Genomic DNA, 22846 nt, shown 5'->3' with positions numbered 1-22846 from the left:
CCAAATGATGGCTCACAAATATCTGTAATGAGATCTGGTGCCCTCTACTGGCCGGCAGGGATACATGCAGACAGAATACTGTATACTAAATAAATAAATCTTTTTTTTTTAAAAGAGAGCTTGATTTGGTGATTCCACAATGTATACATGAATCAAAACATTACATACACCACAAATAATTTTTGCTTGACCATTAAAAAGAACCTGAGTAAGAGATTTTTAAAAAAAAAAGTTAAACTGAAACCAGCCATACAAACAAATGGAGAACTTGAAGCTAGTAATAGAAGTAAAACAAACAGCAACAAAAATTCCCTAGAGGTTTAAAAAAGTAAAACCAGTACCTAATGGTATAGGTCCATAATCACAGCTACTTGAGAGTCTGAGGCAGAAGGATCACAAGTTCAAAGCCAGGCTGGGTAACAACACTCTGTCTCAAAAAGTTAAAAAAGGAAAAAAGGTCTAGTATGCAAGAAGCCCTATAAACTTTCTTCTCAAGTTAATCCTCTTGCAACCAGAGACATGTGTGACAGCTTCCAACTACATAAAAGTCACAAGTAGGCATTTGGTCAGGGCCTAAGACACGGTACAAAGTCCACAGTCTCTGTTTATAAAAATACTAGAAGTTTTTCTTCAAAGTCAATTTTAATTTGCATACTATTCTAAAAGTTTTCTTAAGAAGTTTATTAAAATGGAAATAAATGAAGACAAATAAAACTCAGCTATCAACAAGACATGAAGAAATAAAAGTATCCACTCCATGTAATAGCAGTTTGGACCTGCAACATCTGAAATAGTAGCTTAGCATTTTCTTTAGTGTGTGACTACTAAAAATGTTTAGATGACATTGTAACTCACACTAACAATACTATTATATAGCCTAATCTAGATCTTTACATATAAAGACATAAAACCCTAAATGCCACAGAAACTCTTAAAAACTAGGTCATTGTTCAACATAGAAATCCTATCTTTTATGAGTAGATAAACACATGCATTTTTCTACAAAGCTAGTCTACAGCTTTGCTCATATTCTCATCAGGGTCTATGCCTCCAACCCTTTAAAGCCTGTCAGAATAGATGATTAGTGAACAAAATAGGGCTGAGAAATGAGTTCTATGGCTGCCATCAAAAACCAAGACTAAAAGCAATTATGTTCACTATCTTCACTAGGATTTTAACAACTAAGTTAAAGATATTTAGGTCTAAAATTAGAACATGGAAAGAATAAAATAAAGCAAAATATAATGCTAATTTACATATAATCTCTTAAGGGAAAAGAAAATTGAGGGAGCTGGATGATGGCTCAGTGATTAAGAGTACTTGCTGCTCTTGGCCAGGACAGGAGTTCAGGTCCCAACACGCTTGTCAGATAACTCACATCTGTATATAACTCCAGCCAGGTAATGTGGCACCCTCTTGTGACCTCTATGGTAACATGCACACACATGCACATATATAAATGCATGTGGGGGCTGGAGAGAAGGCTCAGCGGTTAAGAGCACTGGTGGCTTTCCAGAGGACTGGGGTTCAATTCCCAACACCCACAAGGCAGCTCACAACTGTCTGTAACTTCAAGATTTAACACTCTCACACAGACACACATGCAGGCAAAACACCAATGAACATAAAATAAAAATAAATTATAAAAAAATACAAACCCATGCAAATACATAAATAAGTTTTTAAAAAAGATAATAGACAAAAAAGGTAATTTCACATAATCTTTCACTCACTAAATCTTTACTGAATATGTACAAGGGTCTTCACTGTACAATAGTTTTAGCTAAAAATTTTTATTGTTCATAATAAAATACTAGTATGAATATTCATTAATTAGCACATTACTACTTTGAGAAGATAAGATCAAATGTAATGTAGACATGCTATAATGGAAGATATCTAGTATTACTGAAGCATAGTTAATTTTCATGGAAAATGGAGTGTTACAGTGCTATAGTTTCAATAGGAAATGTTCCCCAGAAGAACCTGCCAGGTAGAAAAGGACATTCCACATACAACTGTCCCCTGGGTAATTGTTTTCCTTTTCTTAAAAGATATATAATTTATAAAATTTTAAATATATAGTATTCTATGCGAGAACATCAGAATACAAAGGAGTCAGTAACTCAATCTCAATCTTGATATAGAAATCATGTTTTCAAGCAGATTTTCCATGTTTCTTTTTTCTTTTTTTTTTTGCTTCAATACTAATAACAATACCCAAGGATCATGCTACGTATATCTTACCTACATTTACAAATGTTTTATTATCTTCACCTATTTTTAACTTGTATCAAATCCAACATTGTAAACATTGAATTCATTATTTACCTCCTCTTCCCAATTCTTTATCACAAAATTGGGAAATATAAACACATACCTAAAATTACCAAGTATCACCAAGAAGCTTGATTTACTGACCCTTTAAAGTATATACACACACAAAGCTTATAAATACAATAAGTATAAGGGCCAGGGCTTGCTACTTCTTTCTATTTGCCATGCTAAGGCCATGAATACATTTAAATTATTAGCGGGGCAGTAGTGGTGCATGCCTTTAATCTCAGCACATGATTTCAAGGCCAGCCCAGTATATAGAGTGAGTTTCAGGACAGCCAGGGCTACACAGAGAAACCCTGCCTCAAAAAACTGAAGATATAGATAGATAGATTCAAAAATATATAATTCTTTAATTTTAGTACTTAAATGTCTGGTAACAAAAATATACATTTTCTATTATCTATTCTAAACTATTAAATTCACATTAATAAAGAACATCTAAGTTGCTACAAAGTAAAAGAATAAATAACTTCATATAATCGGTAAAAAAAGATTTCATTTCAGGGCCTAGAGAGATGATTCAGAGTATGTGCTGCTTGGTCATGAGCAATTTCTGTTCCTCCAGAGGATGAGAGTTCAGTTCCCAGAACCCACATGGAGCAGCTCCCAACCAACTCTAACTCTAGCTCCAGGGCCGCCTTGGGCGCTAACAACACATGTGGCACACACAAGCATTACTAGTCCTTCCACTCAAATGCTTAGTGAGGATAGACTGGGAATATGGCTCAGTGGTTGAGTCTTTGATTACTACATGAAAAATCCTGGGTTTGATATCTAGCACAATAACAACAAAAAAGACAGTCATCAATATTTTACAATGTGAGAGGGCTGAATTTGGGGGGGTTGGTGAGTTTTGATTTTTTATGTTTTGGTGAACTTTGATTTATTTTTGGATTATCTTTCGTGGAAAACAATCACATTTCTTTCATGGCTTAAGTGTGAAACAGGCCCATGTGTTTGAACACTATAGTACCCCGCGTGCAGCTTTGTTAGAGGCACTAGAGTAGGCCTTGAGATTCCATGCCCAGCCCCATTTCCTTGCTCCCTCTGCTTTTATCTCAGGCACAGTCTGAGTAGCAGCTTCATGAGTCTGCTGTTGTTCCTCCTGCCATACTGCTCTGCATTTCTTTTCAACTTAACCAACTTAAGCCTTTCCTTCCTCAGCGCGTGCATCAGGCATTTGGTCTCGGCAATGAGAAAAGTAACTGACAGGATTTCAGGGCAGAGCACTGCAAAAACAGAAAACCCACCAGATTCCTATTGTAATTATTATAGACTAACCCCGGTTGCTAACATCTTTTCCCATACCAACCTGTATGAAACCAAAGGCTCACGGAATTCCACACGATTGTTTTTCTTAACATTACTCTCCAGGGTGGTAGCCCTGAGCGGACTACGAGATTTCTCTTTTCGTGGTTTAGAAGATTTGGAAGTTGGAGCGCTGACCCAAGAATCATCTAGATATCTACCATCTGAAGGAGAAAAGAAATCTATGAGAACAGATAATATAAAGCACGTCTAAGAGTGTAACTTACTTATGTGTTATTCCTACCATCTCTGGTTAGATATTAGGTAAGCAGATGAAAAACACCCATATCACTCAATTTGTAGAGAAAATTGAGCAAGTTCAAGGCCAATATTGGCCACTGACCTCAAAATACAAAAGGAAATAAAAAGAAGGCTGAAGATAAGGGCAGTAGTAGGATACTTTCCTTGCACATGGGGGCCTCAGTCAAATCCTCAGTACCCCTCCCTTCAAAACAATAAGAAGAGAACCAGAAAAACCCAGCAACTCTCAAACTAAGCAGACAGCATTTACTTGTATCTTACAGCCCACCAATTAAAAGACCAAAACAAGAAGAAGAAAAAAAAGGAGAGAAGAAAAAAAATCAAATATCTTCATTATGTTGATTTACTATACAATCTCTATGAAAGATATTCTATTCATGACTTAAACAATTTAAGCCCCTGAAAGAAACATATACATGCTATTAAGCCAACTACATTTTACCTCCAAAGACTATACCTGTGAATTTAAAAAATAAGTATATAAAACCTCAAATACCAAAATAAAATTCTCATTACCACAAACAAATGGAAGAATCAACTGTCAGACATGATGCAATGGTGAAAATATCATCAGCTTAACTAAGCATGAGGCTGCTTTTGGTATAAGGACACATACAAACACACTGGACTACCAAGAAATACTTAACTGAAACAACAAAATCTGAATTAATTGATAATTAATTAATTGTGGAAGGCGGGAACCAATTCTACGAAGCTGGCCTCTGCACAAGTGTAGACCATGGCACATGTGCACCTCACACAAACAATAGTAAGAATTTATTAATCTAAATTTTAAAAGGAACTTCACACATACCTTTTCTACTTATTTTTCGGGTAGCACTTGCAGACTTCTTAGCATCCATCACAGAATCAATTATAGCTGTACTTGTAGGGGTTACTTCTAATTTGTTTTCAATGTGTCTCAGCTAAGGTTTGAATATCATGAAAATACATAAATTAATCCTGAAATAATTCCAATTACCATTGGTTTACATAGCTACTTAAAATAATATTGCCAGTATCTTTCTCTAAAGTAGGAAAATACTCAAACACTTTCTCACAACAGTCACTTTTTATAACTTACTACTTTAGCAGGAATTGTGCTTTGAGCATAATGCTATCCAAACACAAACAAAAGTATCCAACAGACTGTGAAGGTTCCAAAGAGTTTCTACTCATCATGTTGAACTATTTTAACTGTTAAGTCTTTTTAAGGCAATAAATTATCTGAAATATGTTGCATATCATCATTCAACATATCTTGTATATTTTACATGCAAAAATAAGAAAAGGATAATTTGGCTGGATTAAAATTTACACTCAAAGAGTCACAACTTTTTACAATTTTGTGTCTATGATATACATCTTTCAAAAAGCAAAATTCACCAAGTGTGGTAGCACATGCCTTTATTTAATCCCAGCACTCGGGTGGCAGAGGTAGGCAGATCTCTGGGAGTTCAAGACCAGCCTGGTCTACAAGAGCTAGTTATAGGATAGCTTCCAAAGCCACAGAGAAACCCTGTCTCCACGCCCTCCAATACAATGAAATGAAGCAAAATTCACAGGATACATATAATTCAGGTTGTTTATATACTCTGAAATATAAGTTACTACCAATGCTCGAAGCAGTTTAAAAAGGAGAACATCTGAAAACTAAAATCCACTAAAACTTTACTACAAGGAAACAAAAACACTTAATATGAAACTTTACCATCTTTCAGATTTTTGTGAAAAAAAATTGGAATAATCATTCACATAATAATTATTTAGGAATTCTTCAAAAGCACAATTAATAATAATTACTTTTGAAAATTAATTATTCACTGTGTATTGATTTCACTCAAAATTAAATTAGGACATAGAAACAATTCATTCTGTCAAACATGTTTAAAACTCATGTAGTGAGACTGTATACTGCTTCTTTATAAGCCAAATCTTTATTATAGTGAATCAAAACACTTTTTCTCCCTATCATTACGCAAGGCCATGCTTATCAAGACACAGAAACCAGACCTTCTCAAGAGAAAGAAAAAATTTTAGCAGATGTAATTTCAAGAGTTCCAAAGATTAGAACACAGAAAATTCCATAAGACTCAGACAACACCTGAGACAAGGTTCAGCAGTTAAGAGCATTTGCTACCCTTGTAGGACTGGGTGTAGTTCCCAGCATCCACATGGTGGCTCACAGCTGCCTCCAAAGGCACCAGTGGACACATACTCTCAGGCAAGACACTCAGACACGTAAAACAAAAGTAATTTAAATGTTTTTAAAATACTCTGAAAATAAAGAAACAGATACAAATAAAAAAACAGACACATAAAAGAAAAAAGTAAATATTAGAATAATTAGTCTCGAAGAAGAATATCTCTTTTAAGGGACTATATGTCAGTCACTTTGCCAGCTTGGATTTCTACAATTCACGCAAGACTGACTAAACACAAAAGGAAATAGTTCTTCCATAATCATTCTTTTTATAAAGGAAAATAACCTATGACTGCCACAAAACAGAAGCAATAACTCGCAGTCTAGGAAGCCAGTTCCTCTCATTTGCTGCCTGACAATGAGCCTCACTTTTGTTCAGTGAATAATATATACAAAATATTTGCTTGTTTCCTTTCAAAAAAGCATTACAGAAAATATTTTAATTCATTACATCATAACATGATATCAATTTAAAAACAAGTAAGTAAATTTTTAAAATAGAAATTAAAACTACTTACAGCAGCCTTGGTCTGAGAAAGTGCATCCCATGATGTGACTACATCTGAAAAAAAAGTAACATTTACAGATTCAGAGTTCTGATGTAGAACTTAGACCATGAATTTTAATATGCTCCCAAAATGTGATCAAAGGCTTGAGAACCACTTCATAGAACTATTTCTTATCAGGTGCATTTATAATACTCAATCAAAATACACTTTTCCCCCTATCATTATAAAAGGCCAGCCGGGCATTGGTGGTGCACGCCTTTAATCCCAGCACTCGGGAGGCAGAGGCAGGCGGATCTCCGTGAGTTCGAGACCAGCCTGGACTACCAAGCGAGTTCCAGGACAGCCTCCAAAGCCACAGAGAAACCCTGTCTCAAAAAACCAAAAAAAAAAAAAAAAAAATTATAAAAGGCCATGCTTCTCAAGACACCAAGTTAAAATAGCCCGATACTATGAGTCCTTAAAACAATTGGACTATAATATTACCAAACCTGTAGCAGACACATATAAAAGAAAGAAGTATACTCGGTTTACAGCAATGGCCTGAACACACACACTCTGGGAAAGGAGGGTAGGTGAGTGAATGAGAATAAGGTAGGGTCTCACTATATAGCCCAGGCTGACCTCCAGCTTAGACTCTTGTTGCCTAAGCCTCCTGAATGCTAGGATTACAGGTATCCACTAATACACCAAATATAAAGCTTTGTGTTGTTTTATATCACATTATAATGTAAAAGAATACTTTTAGAAATATTCCATACTTCACTGTACTAGTAGTAGAAACAAATCCATTTAGTCTTTCAAGTAATAGCCTTTCAACTAGTTTAAGGTGTTATTTCCCATAAATTATCTTCTTCAGAATAAATATTTTCTTTTTTTTTTTCTTTTGCTTTTGTGTTTAGAGACAGTGTTTCTCTGTGTAGCTTTGGAATCTGTCCTGGAACTAGCTCTTGTAGACCAGACTGGTCTCGAACTCACAGAGATGTGTCTGCCTCTGCCTCCTGAGTGCTGGGATTAAAGGTGTGCGCCACCACCGCCAGGTCAGGATAAATATTTTCATTTCCTCTAAATAATCTCTATATGGCTTAATATCTAGTTTCCTCACAAACAGGAATCTTCCTCTGGATCTACTCTAGTATGTCAGCTTCCCTTTTAAAATATCATACCTTGACATACCTCTAACAAATAACTTTAAAAGAAGTTCAGAGAGAATGTAACGTATTATGTATTCACTGTCTGTATTATAGATATAGACATTACAATCAGGATTTCTGAAAAAGAAAAACTAATTTTGCATATATACTTTTTGAGGAGAGATAAATTCTTACTACGTAGCACAAGCTAGACTTAAAAATCACAATCCTCCTGCCTCAACCTTTTGAGTTCTGGGATTACAGTAAGGCATAACCACATCTGGCTCAACTAATTCATTTTTTCAAAAGGTACCTGTATAAAAAAGAGTAATTTTTTTCTATTATTTATCTACTTTTTAAAAAATGGTGGGACTGAAGAGATGTCTCAATGGTTAAGAGTACTAGCTAATCTTCTAGAAAACCCAGGTTCAATTCCCAGCACCTACATAAGAGCTCACAACTGTTTGTAACTCAAGTTCCGGTAAATGTGACATCTTCATACAGACATACATGCAGGCAAAACACCAATGTACAAAATTTAAAAAAAAAAACCTTTTAAAGGTTAATATGTGTGCATGCATGTGCACACATACATACATTCAAATGACTACTGAAGTTATAAGCATTTGCAAGCAATACAATGTGGTTGCTGGGAATGGAACACAGGTCCTCTACAAGATCAGTAAGTACTCTTAACCAATGAGCCACATCTCCAGCATAACCCACTTTTTTGTTTTATAAATCATGATATGCATAAATTTCATCTACTGGTTATTGGACCTTGAAAAGGGATTAAATTCAGTCTTTTAAAAAAAAATCTCTTACCTTGAACAGTCTCCTTGTTTTGAGAGCTCCTTGGATTTGGTAAAGGCACCTCTTTTGACTTGCTGCTCCTCATCTTGCCAATTTACCTGCAAATTATGTCATTAATAATCACTGACTGTCACTATTATAAAAAACAATAGCAAAGAAATATTCTGATTTATTCATGAAGGTCTGAAAAAGATTGTCATCTCTAAAATGTAGCTTTATATACTCAATATGAGTATTTCATAATCAACCCAATAAATAATGAACTACTTTAGAGGAACATTTTTATTAATTATACAGGACAGAGTATAGAATCACAAGGCTGGGCTATCATCAGTGGTAGTGCACATGCTGTACATTCATAAGGCCGAATTGGGCTAGCAAGATGGTTCAGCAACCCTAACAACCTCGTTTCCATCCTAGGATCCACACAGTGGAAAGAACTGTCTCCAGCAAGTTGTCCTCTGACCTCATGTTGCCATGGCATGCACATACCCCCTCCCCTGCCCCCGGTTTCACACACACACAATAAATAAAAGGAAAAAACAAAGTCTTCTTTTAAAACAAGTAAACAGCAATACCATATTATGTTTCATGTTCTCTATTGCAAGTAACACTGTAGCCAGGCATGGCAGAACAAGCTTTTAATCTCAAAGACAGAGGAAGGCAGATCTCTAGGAGTTTAAGAACACCCTGATCTATACATCAAGTTCCAAGCCAGCCAGTGATTCATAACAAGACACTGTCTTAAAACAAAACAAACAACACTGTGTTTATCAATTTTGGATTATTTGCCTAGAGTAATATCTGCAAAATGTATCGAAACTGAACTAAAGAATGTGAAGGACATGCTGCTGAAATCCAGCATCAAACTGTTTTCCAGCTTCCAATAATTTGAGAGCCTACAAGCTTCATTAATAATTTTTTAATTTTGTTTTTATTATTTTTGTTTTTGCTGATTCCACAGGGGGAAAAAATGGTTGATTGAATCTGAACTTGGTAGAAGCTAACCAGATCAAATATTCTGCCACAGATCTTAATCTTAGTTTTTCATTTATGAATTATCTTTTCTCATCTTTTGCTCACTTATCTACCAGGATCTTAGTTTTTAAATTAATTTGTAATTACTTTAATTAGTTCCTTATGTTATAAATATATTAAATTTTGTCAAATTTATAAAAGTATTTTATCCACAAACTAAGTAGACAAAATGGAATTTAAAGGGAGGAGGGGTGGCTCGGCAGGCAAAGGCCCCTGCTGCCAAGACTGACAACCTGAGTTCCATCCTCAGGACCACATGGTAGAAAAAGCTGACCCCCTCAAGCTGTCCTCTGACCTCCATATGTGTACCATGGAAAATGCAGCCACACACATATATGCACACAAAATAAAGGAAATGTAATAATTATTTTATTCAATGAATTATTTATAAAGGAAGTACAGATGTTATTTGTATGTTCTGGGACCCAGAACTCAAGCACTCTACCACTGAGTTGTAGTCTCAGTTCTAGCATGTTGAATAGTTTTAAATCTCAAGCTAGACTTAAGCAAAAGAAAAATTTACATAGTAAATCCAAACATACAAAATTTAAAAGTATGGGAATTAATTTTTCCTAGTAGATAGTCCTGACAAACTTCAAAACTATTCTAAAAATGAAATTCTTTTACAAACATTTCTCTGCCTTAAAATTAAGTACAAAAATATTGTATTTCCTCAATGGAAAGGATAAATAGGTTAAATTTTTTTAAAACTGCATTTCAGTCCACGATATCTATTATCTATATCTAATAAAGCTGAAGTCGTGTGGATAACCATAAAAATGTAAGTGTGTTTATGTCTGTAAATTCATCTGTGTGGGTGTGCATGTGTTTACATATGCACATGGAGGGCAGAAGTCAAAGGTGGTGCCTGCCTTATTTTTTGAGACAAAGTCTCTCGCTGAACCTAGAGTTCATCTAATCAACTAGAGTACATGGCCAACAAGCCCCAGGAATCCTTCTGCTTCCACCTTCCTGGGTCCAGGATTACGGGACACATCACAGTGCCTGGCTTTCAATGTAGGTTCTAGAGATCTGAACTCAGGGCTTCGTGCTTGCATGGCAAGCATTTTACCAACCGAGCCAACTCCCCAACCCTCAATACTCTTTTCACAGCTTCAGCTATTCCCCGAGTGCTATTATAACTTACCTAAATCCTTCTCTGGGCTCTGGATAGATATTTAGAATGATGCAGTTGGAAATTTCATAGGTGGCTGTGGTAGTTGTTTCTAGAGGTCACACTCTACTACCCACAGGCAGGTCTATATTTACTAGACCAGTAATGAATTCCCAGCTACTCAACAGGCCTTAAGTCTAATTTGGTTACCCTTGAGTATATCTTGCCCATTAAGTAAGCGGGTAAGACATTGCTTTGTTGATATTACAACATGGTTACGGGTAATCTCACAAGTTCCCACCTCTACATAAAGAAGTACAGGCAATTAAAGGTTGCTAAGAGAAGGAGAATCAGTCTTCTTCAAGGACAAGCCCCCAATAGATTATCTAATCCCAAGTGATCAGTCCTAAACATGTACATATGATCACCGCTAACAGGACTGAACACAGTACATTTACATACATACATGCATACATACATACAGCAACCATTGAAGAGGAGGTTATGAGTTTGAGAGGGAGTGGAAGGATATAGAAGGAGTTGGATATAGTAGAGGGTGAGGTGGGAAGAAGAAAAGATGAGATGGAAATTAAGTAAATACAGCACTCATGATGAAATTCCCAAAAATAAATGTTTGGTTTTGTTTAAAAAAAAAAAAAAAGCACTGCCAGTAAAAGGACAAATGGGAAAAGGCAAAGTGAAAAGGGTCAATGGAAATGAGAAACATGGTCATATATACATAAGTGAAAAGCCTTTTAGAAAGCCACTTCTGAGAAAGGGCAAACACAATGTATATTACTATCTTACTAAACCTGAGGAGGTGGTGATAGAAAACTAGGAAATGAGAATTCACATACTATTGTGTAAATAAGGCTATAAAACTCTATGTTAAAGGAAAAAAGCACCAACAGAAAAATATAACTGACCATGCTACTGATAACAAGGAACTGAAAAAAAGGTAAAGGTAGATACCCATATAATAACCTGAACATAATGGTATCACAAAAGTAAGGGAGTCATAGAGTAAAATGATTAATCATTAATATACAATAAATTTGAGGACTGGTAGGAAAAATATATGCTATTGTTATCACCAAAGAAAAGCCTAGTTATGAATTATGCCAAAACAGTAGAAGAAATGTATGTAAACTCTCTCTCTCTCACACACACACACACACACCAAATAGAAAAAGAAAATAAATATGTGTAAATTATGTTGAAGACTTATTTATTTACTCTGGACATAGGTAATGAGCAGCTATACCAGAGCAATAAAACATTGCCATCTAGATTCACTGAACAATAGAAACTACTCAGAGTAAAGACATTTCTCCTAGCTATTAATTCAGCAAAGATTAACTTCTAGGCTATGATTTCAAGCACATGCATGAACTCACACACAAAGTAATTCTATTTCTAAAAATAAATAAACAAGGGCTGTAGAGATGGCTCAGCAGTTAAGAGAGCTCACTGCTCTTACAGAGGACTGAAGTATGGTTCCCAGCACCCACAACCATCTGTAACTCCAGTTCTAGGGGGTCTGTCCAGCTTTTGATCTCCAGAGAATCCTACACACATATGGTGCACATATTTACACTAAGGAGTGCACACACACACACACACACATTTTTTAAATATTTTATTTATTTTTATTCTATGTGCATTGGTATTCTGCCTGGATGTATGTCTGTAGGGTGTCAGATCCCCTGGAGCTGAAGTTACTGACAATTGTAAGCTGCCATGTAGGTGCTAGGTCCTCTGGAATAACAGCCAGTGCTCTTAACCACTGAGCCATCTCTTCAACCCCACACACACATTTTTTTTAAACTATAAAAATAAATAAATGCCTTTTAGATAAATACTTTAAGACCATTCTGCTCCCCCTACTCCACCTCTGTAGCTAGTTTTGGTCTTGGTGGGTATTAGTATCAAACCCAGGTTCTTGTTTTTTTGTTTGCTTGAGACGGGGTCTCACTGTGTGGCTCTCTCTAGCTGTCTGGGAACTACACATGTAGACCAAGCTGGCCTCCAACTCACAGAGATCCACCTACCTCTACCTCTTTAGTGCTGGGAGTAAGTAGGAGTGGATTGGCCATCATGACTGGCTTTCAAGCTTGGGTTTTTACACATGCTAGACAAGAGCCCTTTCACTGATTATACCCCAAGCCCTGTTAACTATTTTCTTAACTCAAATAACCCTCCACATATACACCCTATCATTCACGCTGCTAGTCAGTTTCAAGCAGCCAATAATGCCTTCTTCCAGGCAACTAGCAAGCTCTAGGGGACAGATTCTGAATCAGCAGTCTGAGGCCTAAGAAACGCTAGTTTACAGGGGTCCTGATACATAACAGCTTTGAGTAGTATAGCTCTAAAGACTATCTTCAAGTCTACTCTCTGAAACCCGATCTTCAGAAAAAAATGATTGTTGTATTAAAAAGAGCTAATCCTGAGAACATGTGGCTTTCCAAACAAAAACATGGCAACATCCTTGAATTATAGACCTTTAACATTAAGGGATGTTACTGTGTGGACAGTTAATAGCCATAAGCACTATGAATTTGTTCTTCCTATTGGGCAAGGACTAGTTCTAATCTCCATCAACTGTCAGGCAAGTATCCAAATATCCGTTTTGCCTATTAAGATGAAATCAGGCAGACTACAGAACTACTTCAGGATCATTCAGCTAATAAGAACCAGAACTGTAAATTAAATCCAGATCTCTCTCAATGTTCTGAAAGCCTCTAATGGTCATTCCTTTAACGCCTCTTCTAACACTGAAACTACCCCCATCTAGAATATAAATATATATAAGATAATCCCTCTATCCCCCCAATCTCATCATAAATTACCCTGATCATCTAAATCAAATCCTCCTTTGAATCTATGATCTAGTAATTTCACTGTACTTTAACTTCTTTGGAAGCTGCTCTATGTACCTCAACTGTTACTAAATTTGTCCCAAAGGACAGGACTTCCTCATGAACTTCTACAGATAAAGCCCTTCATTCTCTCCTCCTATTCAGGACGGATAAAGTGTTTTAACAAATTCCTCTGGTCCCCACTGCTACTCCAGTTATCTTTCACAGTCATGAAAATGCTTTTCTTCAGTGTAAACTCATGCCATCCATTCATTTAGCAGTGTCTGGCAAGTGTCACAAATGTAGTAAGTAGGAATATAGCTAAGCAATAGATATATAGCAGTAAAGAGAACAGACAAGCTCCCTGCCTTTAAGGGATTCAAACGGTTATTCCAAATATATATTGCAAATAATAAGGAAAAGCACAGGTTCTATAAGAGCATATCTCAGAAAGAACCCATCTAATGTAAGAATTATAAAAGTGTCATTTAAGGGAGGACTTAAAGGATAGATAATAAGAGTTCATTAAGATCAAGAAAGAGCTTTCTAGAAAGTAGGAAAGACATGTAGACAGGTCTAGGCAGCAATTAACATGGCAAAATCTAAGGAACTGGTCAGGTGTGGTGGTTCCTACCCATAATCCAGCATTCTTGAAGCAGAGGTAGGTGAATTGTGAGTTGGAGGCTAGCCTGTAATACATAGCAAGACACTATCTCAACCACTCCTCCAAAATCCCATGTGGTTGAAGCAAACTGACGTAAATTTAAGGCTGAAGAAGAAAAGGAACAAGATCGTTCCGAGGCTATGACAAACCATTAGTTGTGGCTCTCTTTGGTAGACAGAAGTGCTAGGGATGGACCCAGTGGGCCCAAACATGCTAAGCACAAGATCCACACTGGTGCTTTTAAAGACTTCAGTGATGGTTGAAACCATCCATGAGACTTTCTGGCACTTTGCCTCCTTTAACTCCCTCGAATTTATGAATACTTTGTGAGGCTGGAGAGATGGCTCAGTGGTCAAGAGTTCTCACTACTCTTGCAGAGAACCCAGGTTTGGTTCCTAGTACCCACATGTTAGTTTGCAACTGTCTATAATTCCAATGGATTCAACTCCCTCTTTTGCCCTCTATGGGTACCAGGCACATGTGGTGTATGTATATACATACTCTTTTAAAATATCATTGTTAATCAAACAGATTGGAGTTAATTTGTATGTTTTAAGGCAGGGTCTTGCTAATTTGCTCAGGCTTGCTTTGAACTCACTATGTAGCCGACCTTAAACATGAAGCAATCCTCCTACTTCATTCTCCCAATGACTGAGTTTACAGGCATGTATCACTGTGCATGTTTACAGGCATGTATCACTGAGCATGTCAATCACACACACACCATTCTTAAATGACTCCAAGTGTTATTCCAATGTCTATTATACAAAAAAAAAAAACTAACTGGCATCTTACAGAAAAACAAATTGTTTCATTTAAAAGTCAAAGTATATGTGAATAGTGTTTTGTTCAGACCAAAGGTAAAAATAATATTAATAAGGATTTAAAAACACCTTTATTTAGTATGTTTTATTTTGCATCATATAAATGAAAGCTCAAAATGAAAATCAACTTCCAAAAATTAACTTAGGATTGCTACATTGCCAATAGAAAATGAAAATGTAATTTCTTTGTTTTGTATTTTTGTTTTGAGACAGGCTGTCTTGAAACTCTATCAACTAGGCTGGCCTCAAACTCACAGAGATCCCCTTGCCGCTGCCTCCCAAGTGCTAGGATTAAAGGCATGCACCACTACCACCTGGATGGAAATATTTCTTTAATGCTATTACTGAATAATATTTTTAAAAGTCTGGTTAAGCCAGGCACGGTGGTACATACCTGTAAACTCAGTCACTGGGAGGCTGAAGGAGGACTGCTGAGAATTTAAGACCAGCCTAGGCTACACAGTGAATTCAGAACAAACAAGTTAGCAAGAGCCTGTCTTGAAACACACACACACACACACACACACACACACACACACACACACACACACACACACACACACACACACCCTGGTTAAAATCAAGAACACTGACAAAGGAGAATACTTTAAAATGCTGATTTGTTGACAGTAAATAAGATCTTAAGCTAACAAGGAGCATTATTTTCAAACATTACCAAATGTAGTGATTTGAATGAGATGTCCCCCTTAAGTTTTGGGTATTTGAATACTTGGTCCCTGCTGGCAGCTGTTTACAGAGGACTAGGAGGTGTGGCTTTGCTAGAGGAATAATGTCACTAGGGGCTTGGAGGTTTTAAAAGACTTGCACCTGTTCACCATTACAAGTTTACTCTCTCAGTTTCCTGTGATGTGAGCTCTGTTACCTCCCTCTACCATCATGGATTATTATCCCTCTGGAACTGTAATTCAAATAAAACCTTTCTTCTACAAATTGTATTACTCATAGTGCTTTATCACTACAATAGAAAAGTAACTAATACACCAAAATATTTGCCTTATGAGAAAGATACAAGGATCATGCTTGGGGGTGCTAGGCAGCCAGGTATGGTAGTGCAGGCTATAATTCCAGCATTCAGAAGACTGAGGCAGGAGGACTGTAGCAAATGTGAGGTCAGGCTGGGCTGCATAAGGAGTTCCAAGAAAGCCTAGGTAAATAAATAAAATAAAGTACAAAGACTCATGAAAAACCTATAGCTAACAAGAACTGAATTTGCCATTAACTTAGAGTTTGTGTTGGAGAGAATGGAAAAACGAACAAGTGGGTGGGTAAGATGATGCAGTGGTAAAGACATCTGCCACCAGCCCTGACCAGCTAAGTCAGGCTCTCAGGACCAACACAGTGCAAAGAACTGACTCCTGTAAACTGATCTCTGGCCTCCATATGCTCTCTGTAGTGTGCATGCATGCACACATGCACACAAATAAAAAACGTCATTTTAATGTTTTTTTTCTTTTCTTACTATATAACACCAACTAGCTTGGAACTGTCTATGTAGACCAGGCTGGTCTAGAACTCTAAGATCTGCCTGCCTCTGCCTCCTATGTGCTGGGATTAAAGGTGCGTCCCACCATGCATGGCCTTCAATAACAACAATAATAGAAGTAACTTTTAGATAAAAGTTACCACAGGTACACTTCACCCAGGTTCTCTCAAGAGACCACACTACTGGCCACAATTTCCTCACTTTTGTCCCAATCTCCCCTCCAACACTGTCTTGTAAGAGGCTATGCTCTAATGAAATCTTAAGAAATAAAAAGCCCGCCACCCAGCACCCCTCATTACTGTTTCTCTACTGTTTACAAACTCTCAAAAATGTTGGATGGATTCCACATCTCCATTCAGAGACTCTTTCACTTTTTGAGCTGCTGTACTATGGTTGCACGCTGATTTCCCCCACCACAGTAGATCCTCACTCACTAAAATCACCAGAGACCTCTTCTCCAAATCAAACAGGCATCTGCACTCCTCACTCACTAAAATCACCACAGACCTCTTCTCCAAATCAAACAGGCATCTGCACTCCTCACTCACTAAAATCACCACAGACCTCTTCTCCAAATCAAATAGGCATCTGCACTCCTCACTCTACTGGACCTCTTGACAGTATTCATCACAGCTGACTACTCTCTTTAAATGAATCAACTCAACAATTTCCCTCCCAGATATAGTCGACCAAAGAAATTGTCCCTGATATATGCAATAAAATGGAACATCATGTTAATCAAACCAACAGATTAGTGAACAGAAAATTGTCCTGACAGATGCAGTAGAAGGGAACTGAGACCATTATCTCCAAATGGATGAGGACACACAAGTGTGGCTAAATCTGAGTTCAACATACTGTGATGAACTCTTCCTAGCTTTGCCCTTGTTTTCAAGTTGTTTGGGATACACACGCTTGTACATGAAACAAGTGCCTTTACCCACTGAGTCATCTTATTGGCTCCATCCTATTTTTTTATAAGTCAAATCATATTACCCAGTGTAGAACAACTTATTTCTTGTAAACAATACACATCATGATTAGTTTTCCACGTCAGTACATAATAGTGTTAGGAAGCAGTTACATAATGCACCCTGTGCTCACTTAGAACATGCAAACTAACTCATTAGTTCTTACAACAGCCCTGTGATGCAAGCACTATCAATATATCCACCTTGTAGATGAATTTAAGTTGCTAATGGTCACAGCTAGTATAAATGGTGCAGTTAGAATGTGAACCTATGAGGTCTGCTGCCTGGTCAATGTGCTGAAGGACATGCTCAGCTGCTTCTCCCGAAGTAAATATAGATCCTAAAACCTGCTAACAACTGCAAACTATCTTACAGCATAAATATACTGATTTTAACTGTTCATCTACCAATGGATATTTGGGACATTTTTAATACTTGTTTCCTTTTATTTGTAATCATGATAAATGAATATTCTTAATAGATTATTTTGTTGGGCTCTTGTGTTAAAATTGTTGTAACATAAAACTCACAAACATTAAATTATTTAAATTTTGATAGGAAATGCCAGATTTCTTCCCAGAAAGTTGTTCTACTTACACTAACTTACAGTCTAATTGCTATTTTTACATTAACATGAGAAGTGAGACCCACTTTGAGTTTTTAATTAATAGTGGCATAAAAGCACTGCTAGGTTAATCATAATTACATTCTCATTTGACAATTATCTGGCATATAAAGCAAATGTAGTCCTACAGCTGCTCTGTGGATTCTTCTTCCAGTTATGATGCTGGCCTTCCTACATAAAAAACAAGGGTACTGGACTAACTAACCTCCAGTATTCAAAACATCTGTGATTAAGAAAGGCCTAAAGTAATTGCAAGTCTATAATTAATAGTACCAGCACAACACGTTAGGGTCTTAAAGCTTTCATTTTCTTCAGATTACAGCAACTACTAACAGAGCACCTAAGCAAATCATTAAAATAGTTAGTTTTCAAGACCCACCTGTGGCTTACTCTCAATGGCTTTTAAATCCCAGGCTGTCATTCCCCTGATACCCAGAAAATTATTTAAACAGACATTTGGAGCATAGCCCTAAGAAAAGATAAAATGTGCCTACAAACTAAGAACCAGGTTTTTTGTTTTGATTTTAAAGTATTATCCTAGGATTAGATTAACTCAACTATTATTTATTGGTTATTCTAATATATGCTAGGAACTGAGTTCAAAATAACAAATAGAGTGTCTCTGCCACTGCAGAACTTACATGCTAGATCAGAAACACAAATAGTAACCCAAAATACCCAAAGGTAAAATGTGAAGTTCCACTGAGACAAACAATGACCAACAACAAATTAATGCAGAAAAACACTATGCAATTCCTTCATTCTTTCACTGACCTACAACACTAAGAATTGCACAGCATAGGGAGAAAGGATAACTATTTTGCAATCTGACCACACAGCAAAAGTAACAATCACAACTATATAACTATACACTTAACTTTTAAATCAACTGTCTCTATTGTTATATTACCACTCATCATGTGTCTTACATATGTTTTACTTAACCAAAAGTATAAAATGAATAGAACAAACAAAAGTGACACAAATAAAATGAATGATAACAATTTCACTACAGATGGGTTTTGTTGTTTTGTTTTGCTTTTGTTCCTTACACTATTGGGCACTGAACTTCCAGCTTCATGCACACTAGGCAAATGCTATAGCACTGAGCCACACCCCCAGATCTTAACTACAATTTTCTTTTTAACTACAGTATCTTAAGAACTGTTCGGATAAAAAGTTCAAATAGAGTAGTGATTCATTATAATTCATCATTTATTAACAATTAATAAAAATTTAGGAAAATACTACTGTCTTTAAAAACCATGAATCAACATAAGGAACAAGTGTCATGTAAAATGGAAGAACAGAATTTTAAAAATATTTTGAAATAATAACAAATAGCAAAAGTATGTAAGGTAATATTTAATTTAAAGTATAGTTAATTCTAGAATATCTACAGAATAAAGCAGCAGTCACATAAATGGCTCTGAGTGTTTGTTTCTACAACTGCAAAATGAGGATATGTGTCTACTTTGCTCACAAGATTGCAGGAAACTAATTCATGTATTTGTAAGTATAGCCCCTTCCCCCCAAAAGGTCAGTTATTTTCAGACAACTTCTCTTTTGCTCTCACTGTAAGTTATAGCAGTCTAACAAACTAAAGTGATTATATAAGGACTTCACTTCCTTTCTTGTACCCACGATACAGTGTGTTAAAAATGGATTTAAAAAAATGTCAATCAGAAGAAAAATTTTAAAACTTTAATTCATAAACGTATTAGCACCACAGGTTGCTTCTATAGGTATTAATGGTCTTAAATAATACTATACACCAATATATGTCAGAAAAACATCTTTCATATTATACAGAATTGTTTATAAATATAACTATCACTAGAAGCACAGAGATACACGTGTATTTATCCACATATACAATGTATTCTAGCATGACATTTATATTCTGAATAAGGCATACTATGTTGAATGCAACGACAGTTCCGATGTATTGCATTAAATTGTTTACCAAAAGTTTTACACTTTCATGCGCTTGAAGTAACTTCTAGTACAGGTCTAACAATCTTCCAAAGTCACACCCATGCTATTAACAGCACACTGCCTTTTTAAAACAATATTTTAAATTAAGACACTTTTTAAATGGAGTGCAGTTTGCAGTATTTCATCATAGTGTCTTCAAAAATCCTCAGCTGTAAATAGAAAATAGTTTGGCCTAGGACAGACTTTCCTTTAAAATCCTTAAAATACAAGCTAAGAGGCCAGGTTAACATGGCAACACTAACGACTCCTCCAAATTCACAACAAGAATCACCACCAAAACAATTAAGTAGCGTACATGGATACCGACCACTATTCTAATAACCTATTGCTCCCCCACCACCACCAAGTGAAACATTTGTTACAACATCAAAAACCCATTAAAATCTATATCGATTTGCAACTTCCTAGCTTGAAAACTAAAATCCAGTCAAATTCCTGCCTGCATCCTGTGACATTAGCTAAATATGATTTAGCATATTGGTCTGCACTTTTAAGGGGGGGGAAGGGAGCGATAGTGACAACTTCCAACGTGTAAGGCTTGTTAAATGTCACCCCCCTCCCCGCCCAATCATTGTGAATAAGCCACTAGACTCCATTCAACAACTGCTGTACTGGAGCTGATCAAAGTTTTCCCCATACTCCACTTGGAGAATATTACACCCAGGAAAAGGAACAGAAACTGGTCATCCCTGACACTGAAGCTGGTCCCCCGGAATTTCCCAAAATATGCTTGATCTCCAAAAGAAGAAGGGACACTTCGGAGACCAAAGGTGAGAGGGTAGCTTAACTCTACGCAGACAAGAGGAGGGGCGAGGGTGGTGAGGACGACACTGGCAGGAAAGCAAAGAAGTCTGGTCTTCGGTGGGCACCAGTATTAGGTCCAGAAACCCAGGTCTCGGGATGACCCTCCGGGGAAAGTCTCGGAACCCAGAGAGGTTCCCCAGGCAGTGCCAGGGTGCCCCGCCCCGCCTCTCTGGCCACCTCGGGGACCCGGGACCGCGGACAGAGGCAGCCGAGGAGGAGCAAGCGTCCGCAGGCTCCGCCGGGTCTTCCCGCAGCTCACCTGAGAGTGTCGCCTCCGCCCTCGGCTCCCACGGTGCATCCCGCGGGGCCTGGCGGAGGGTGCAGTGACGCCGCCCCGACCGGCCCCAGGGCTGCCCGGCCAGGCCTCCCCGCTCCGGGGACGCACCGGGTGCCCGCCTCGCCCCGGTTCCTGGGATCCGCCGGGCGGCAGGGAAGACAGGAGAGGCGCAGAGGCGGCCTCCTCTTCCCGCCGCGAGCCCCCTCCCGAGCTGCGGCTCTCCGCAGTCCTCTCCGGCGCAGGTCCGGCCCCACTCCCCCGCCCGGGAGTCACTTCGGCAGCGGCGGCCCAGTCGCCATTACAGCTCAACAACTGACACGGAGGAGGAGCGGCGCCGGCGGCAGTGGCGGTGGCGGCGGCGCGAGGCAGGGCGGGAGCAGTCAGGGAGGGGGAGGGCGGGGGAGACCCGGCAAACCTCGCGAGAACTGTCCGAAGACAGTTCCACAGGAATGCAACCTTGGGTTAGGGCCATGTTGAGTGTGGCCGAGAGGTGAGCGCGAGATAAACCGAGGCGAGGGAAGCCATCTTTAGTGTGGCGCGGTGGGAGCTCGGCCGGACTCGGGAGGAGCCAAAGTCTATCCGCAGAGGAGACCGCCCCCTTCCCTTTGACGCTAATTGGGCCTTCTGGCTGAGTGCTTCACCTCGGGCGAAAACACGCCGAGAACTTGACAAGGGTGAACCGAGAAACCGGGAACCCGCAGCTTTCTGAGAGCTGATGATGCTGCAGCAATTGTCCAAATAGATCGTCCCTCTAGTCACTTCAGAGTAACTGCAGCTCTGCGGCTGCGAGCGGCTGTCACTGTGGCCGTCTCATTGGCCAAGGTTTACGGTTCTGTTTAGCATGCACTCTGGTGGCTTAAGATTCCAAAGCAAGTAAAGCTGCATTTCCTTTCCATTCGCTATTGTGGTTTGAGAAACCCTCTGGGGTCAACGTATTTTCTCTTAGCTTTGTCTCTTTCCAGTCTCCGCATGGTGAATTCTATCATCTGTCAAGACTTTAAAGGACACTTCTGTGAATAATGCCACCTTCCGCTAGGTGCTCACTGCTCTTAAGCTCTTGTTACTTTTCTTCACCTCCAGACTCCGTTAGTTACATTGTCTAGAAATTATTTCTCATCTAAAATACTATGATTTTCTTAAAGTCTCCTTTCTCTATATATACCCAGTAGGGCCTAGCACAGTAACTAGAACATTGTAGGTGTTCAATAAATATTTGTTATGTGGACCATATCAGTAAAGCAGAGGGCAAAAACTGACCCTTTCCGTAGAGCAGACATGTGTCAATAGGAACTACGTGAATATCCTGCGTACATGTGAATGTTTGCCCCTCTCCCTAAGAAGATGCCCTGCAGTCAAGAATGAGAAATGTGGCGAAAAAACATTTGAAAAGTGAAACTGGTTATCAGGTAAAGAAACTCATCATCAAGCTTGACAAACCTGAGTTCGAACCCTGAACCCCGAATGGTGAACCAAGATAGCAGATTTCCAGCATGTTGTCCTCTGACCACAGGAGAGCTGTAGCATGTGGCAGGTGCACAAGAATACATGCATGTGAATATACATACACATATGTAATGAAAAGAAAAGTGAGATTTACCTTTT

The 22846-nt window shown here is 38.1% G+C and overlaps 1 protein-coding gene across 2 annotated transcripts in view; it reads right to left on the bottom strand.

The window, feature by feature from the left end:
• Nucleotides 1-21562, bottom strand: part of Cep350 (centrosomal protein 350) — a 128585-nt gene extending 107023 nt beyond the window's left edge. For both annotated transcript variants that reach the window (XM_040738213.1, XM_040738214.1), the window contains exons 1-5: nucleotides 21227-21562; nucleotides 8577-8662; nucleotides 6631-6674; nucleotides 4724-4835; nucleotides 3653-3812 (exon numbers count right to left, since the gene is read on the bottom strand). In XM_040738213.1, the coding sequence (XP_040594147.1) occupies nucleotides 3653-3812; nucleotides 4724-4835; nucleotides 6631-6674; nucleotides 8577-8649 (389 nt within the window). In that variant the 5' untranslated portion in view covers nucleotides 8650-8662; nucleotides 21227-21562. The remainder of the gene's footprint in view (nucleotides 1-3652; nucleotides 3813-4723; nucleotides 4836-6630; nucleotides 6675-8576; nucleotides 8663-21226) is intronic.
• Between the last annotated feature and the right edge of the window lie 1284 nt (nucleotides 21563-22846).

Source organism: Mesocricetus auratus, unplaced genomic scaffold (assembly GCF_017639785.1).
Source record: "Mesocricetus auratus isolate SY011 unplaced genomic scaffold, BCM_Maur_2.0 Super-Scaffold_100676, whole genome shotgun sequence".
NCBI lineage: Eukaryota > Metazoa > Chordata > Mammalia > Rodentia > Cricetidae > Mesocricetus > Mesocricetus auratus.
This window is presented reverse-complemented; position numbering and strand designations above follow the sequence as displayed.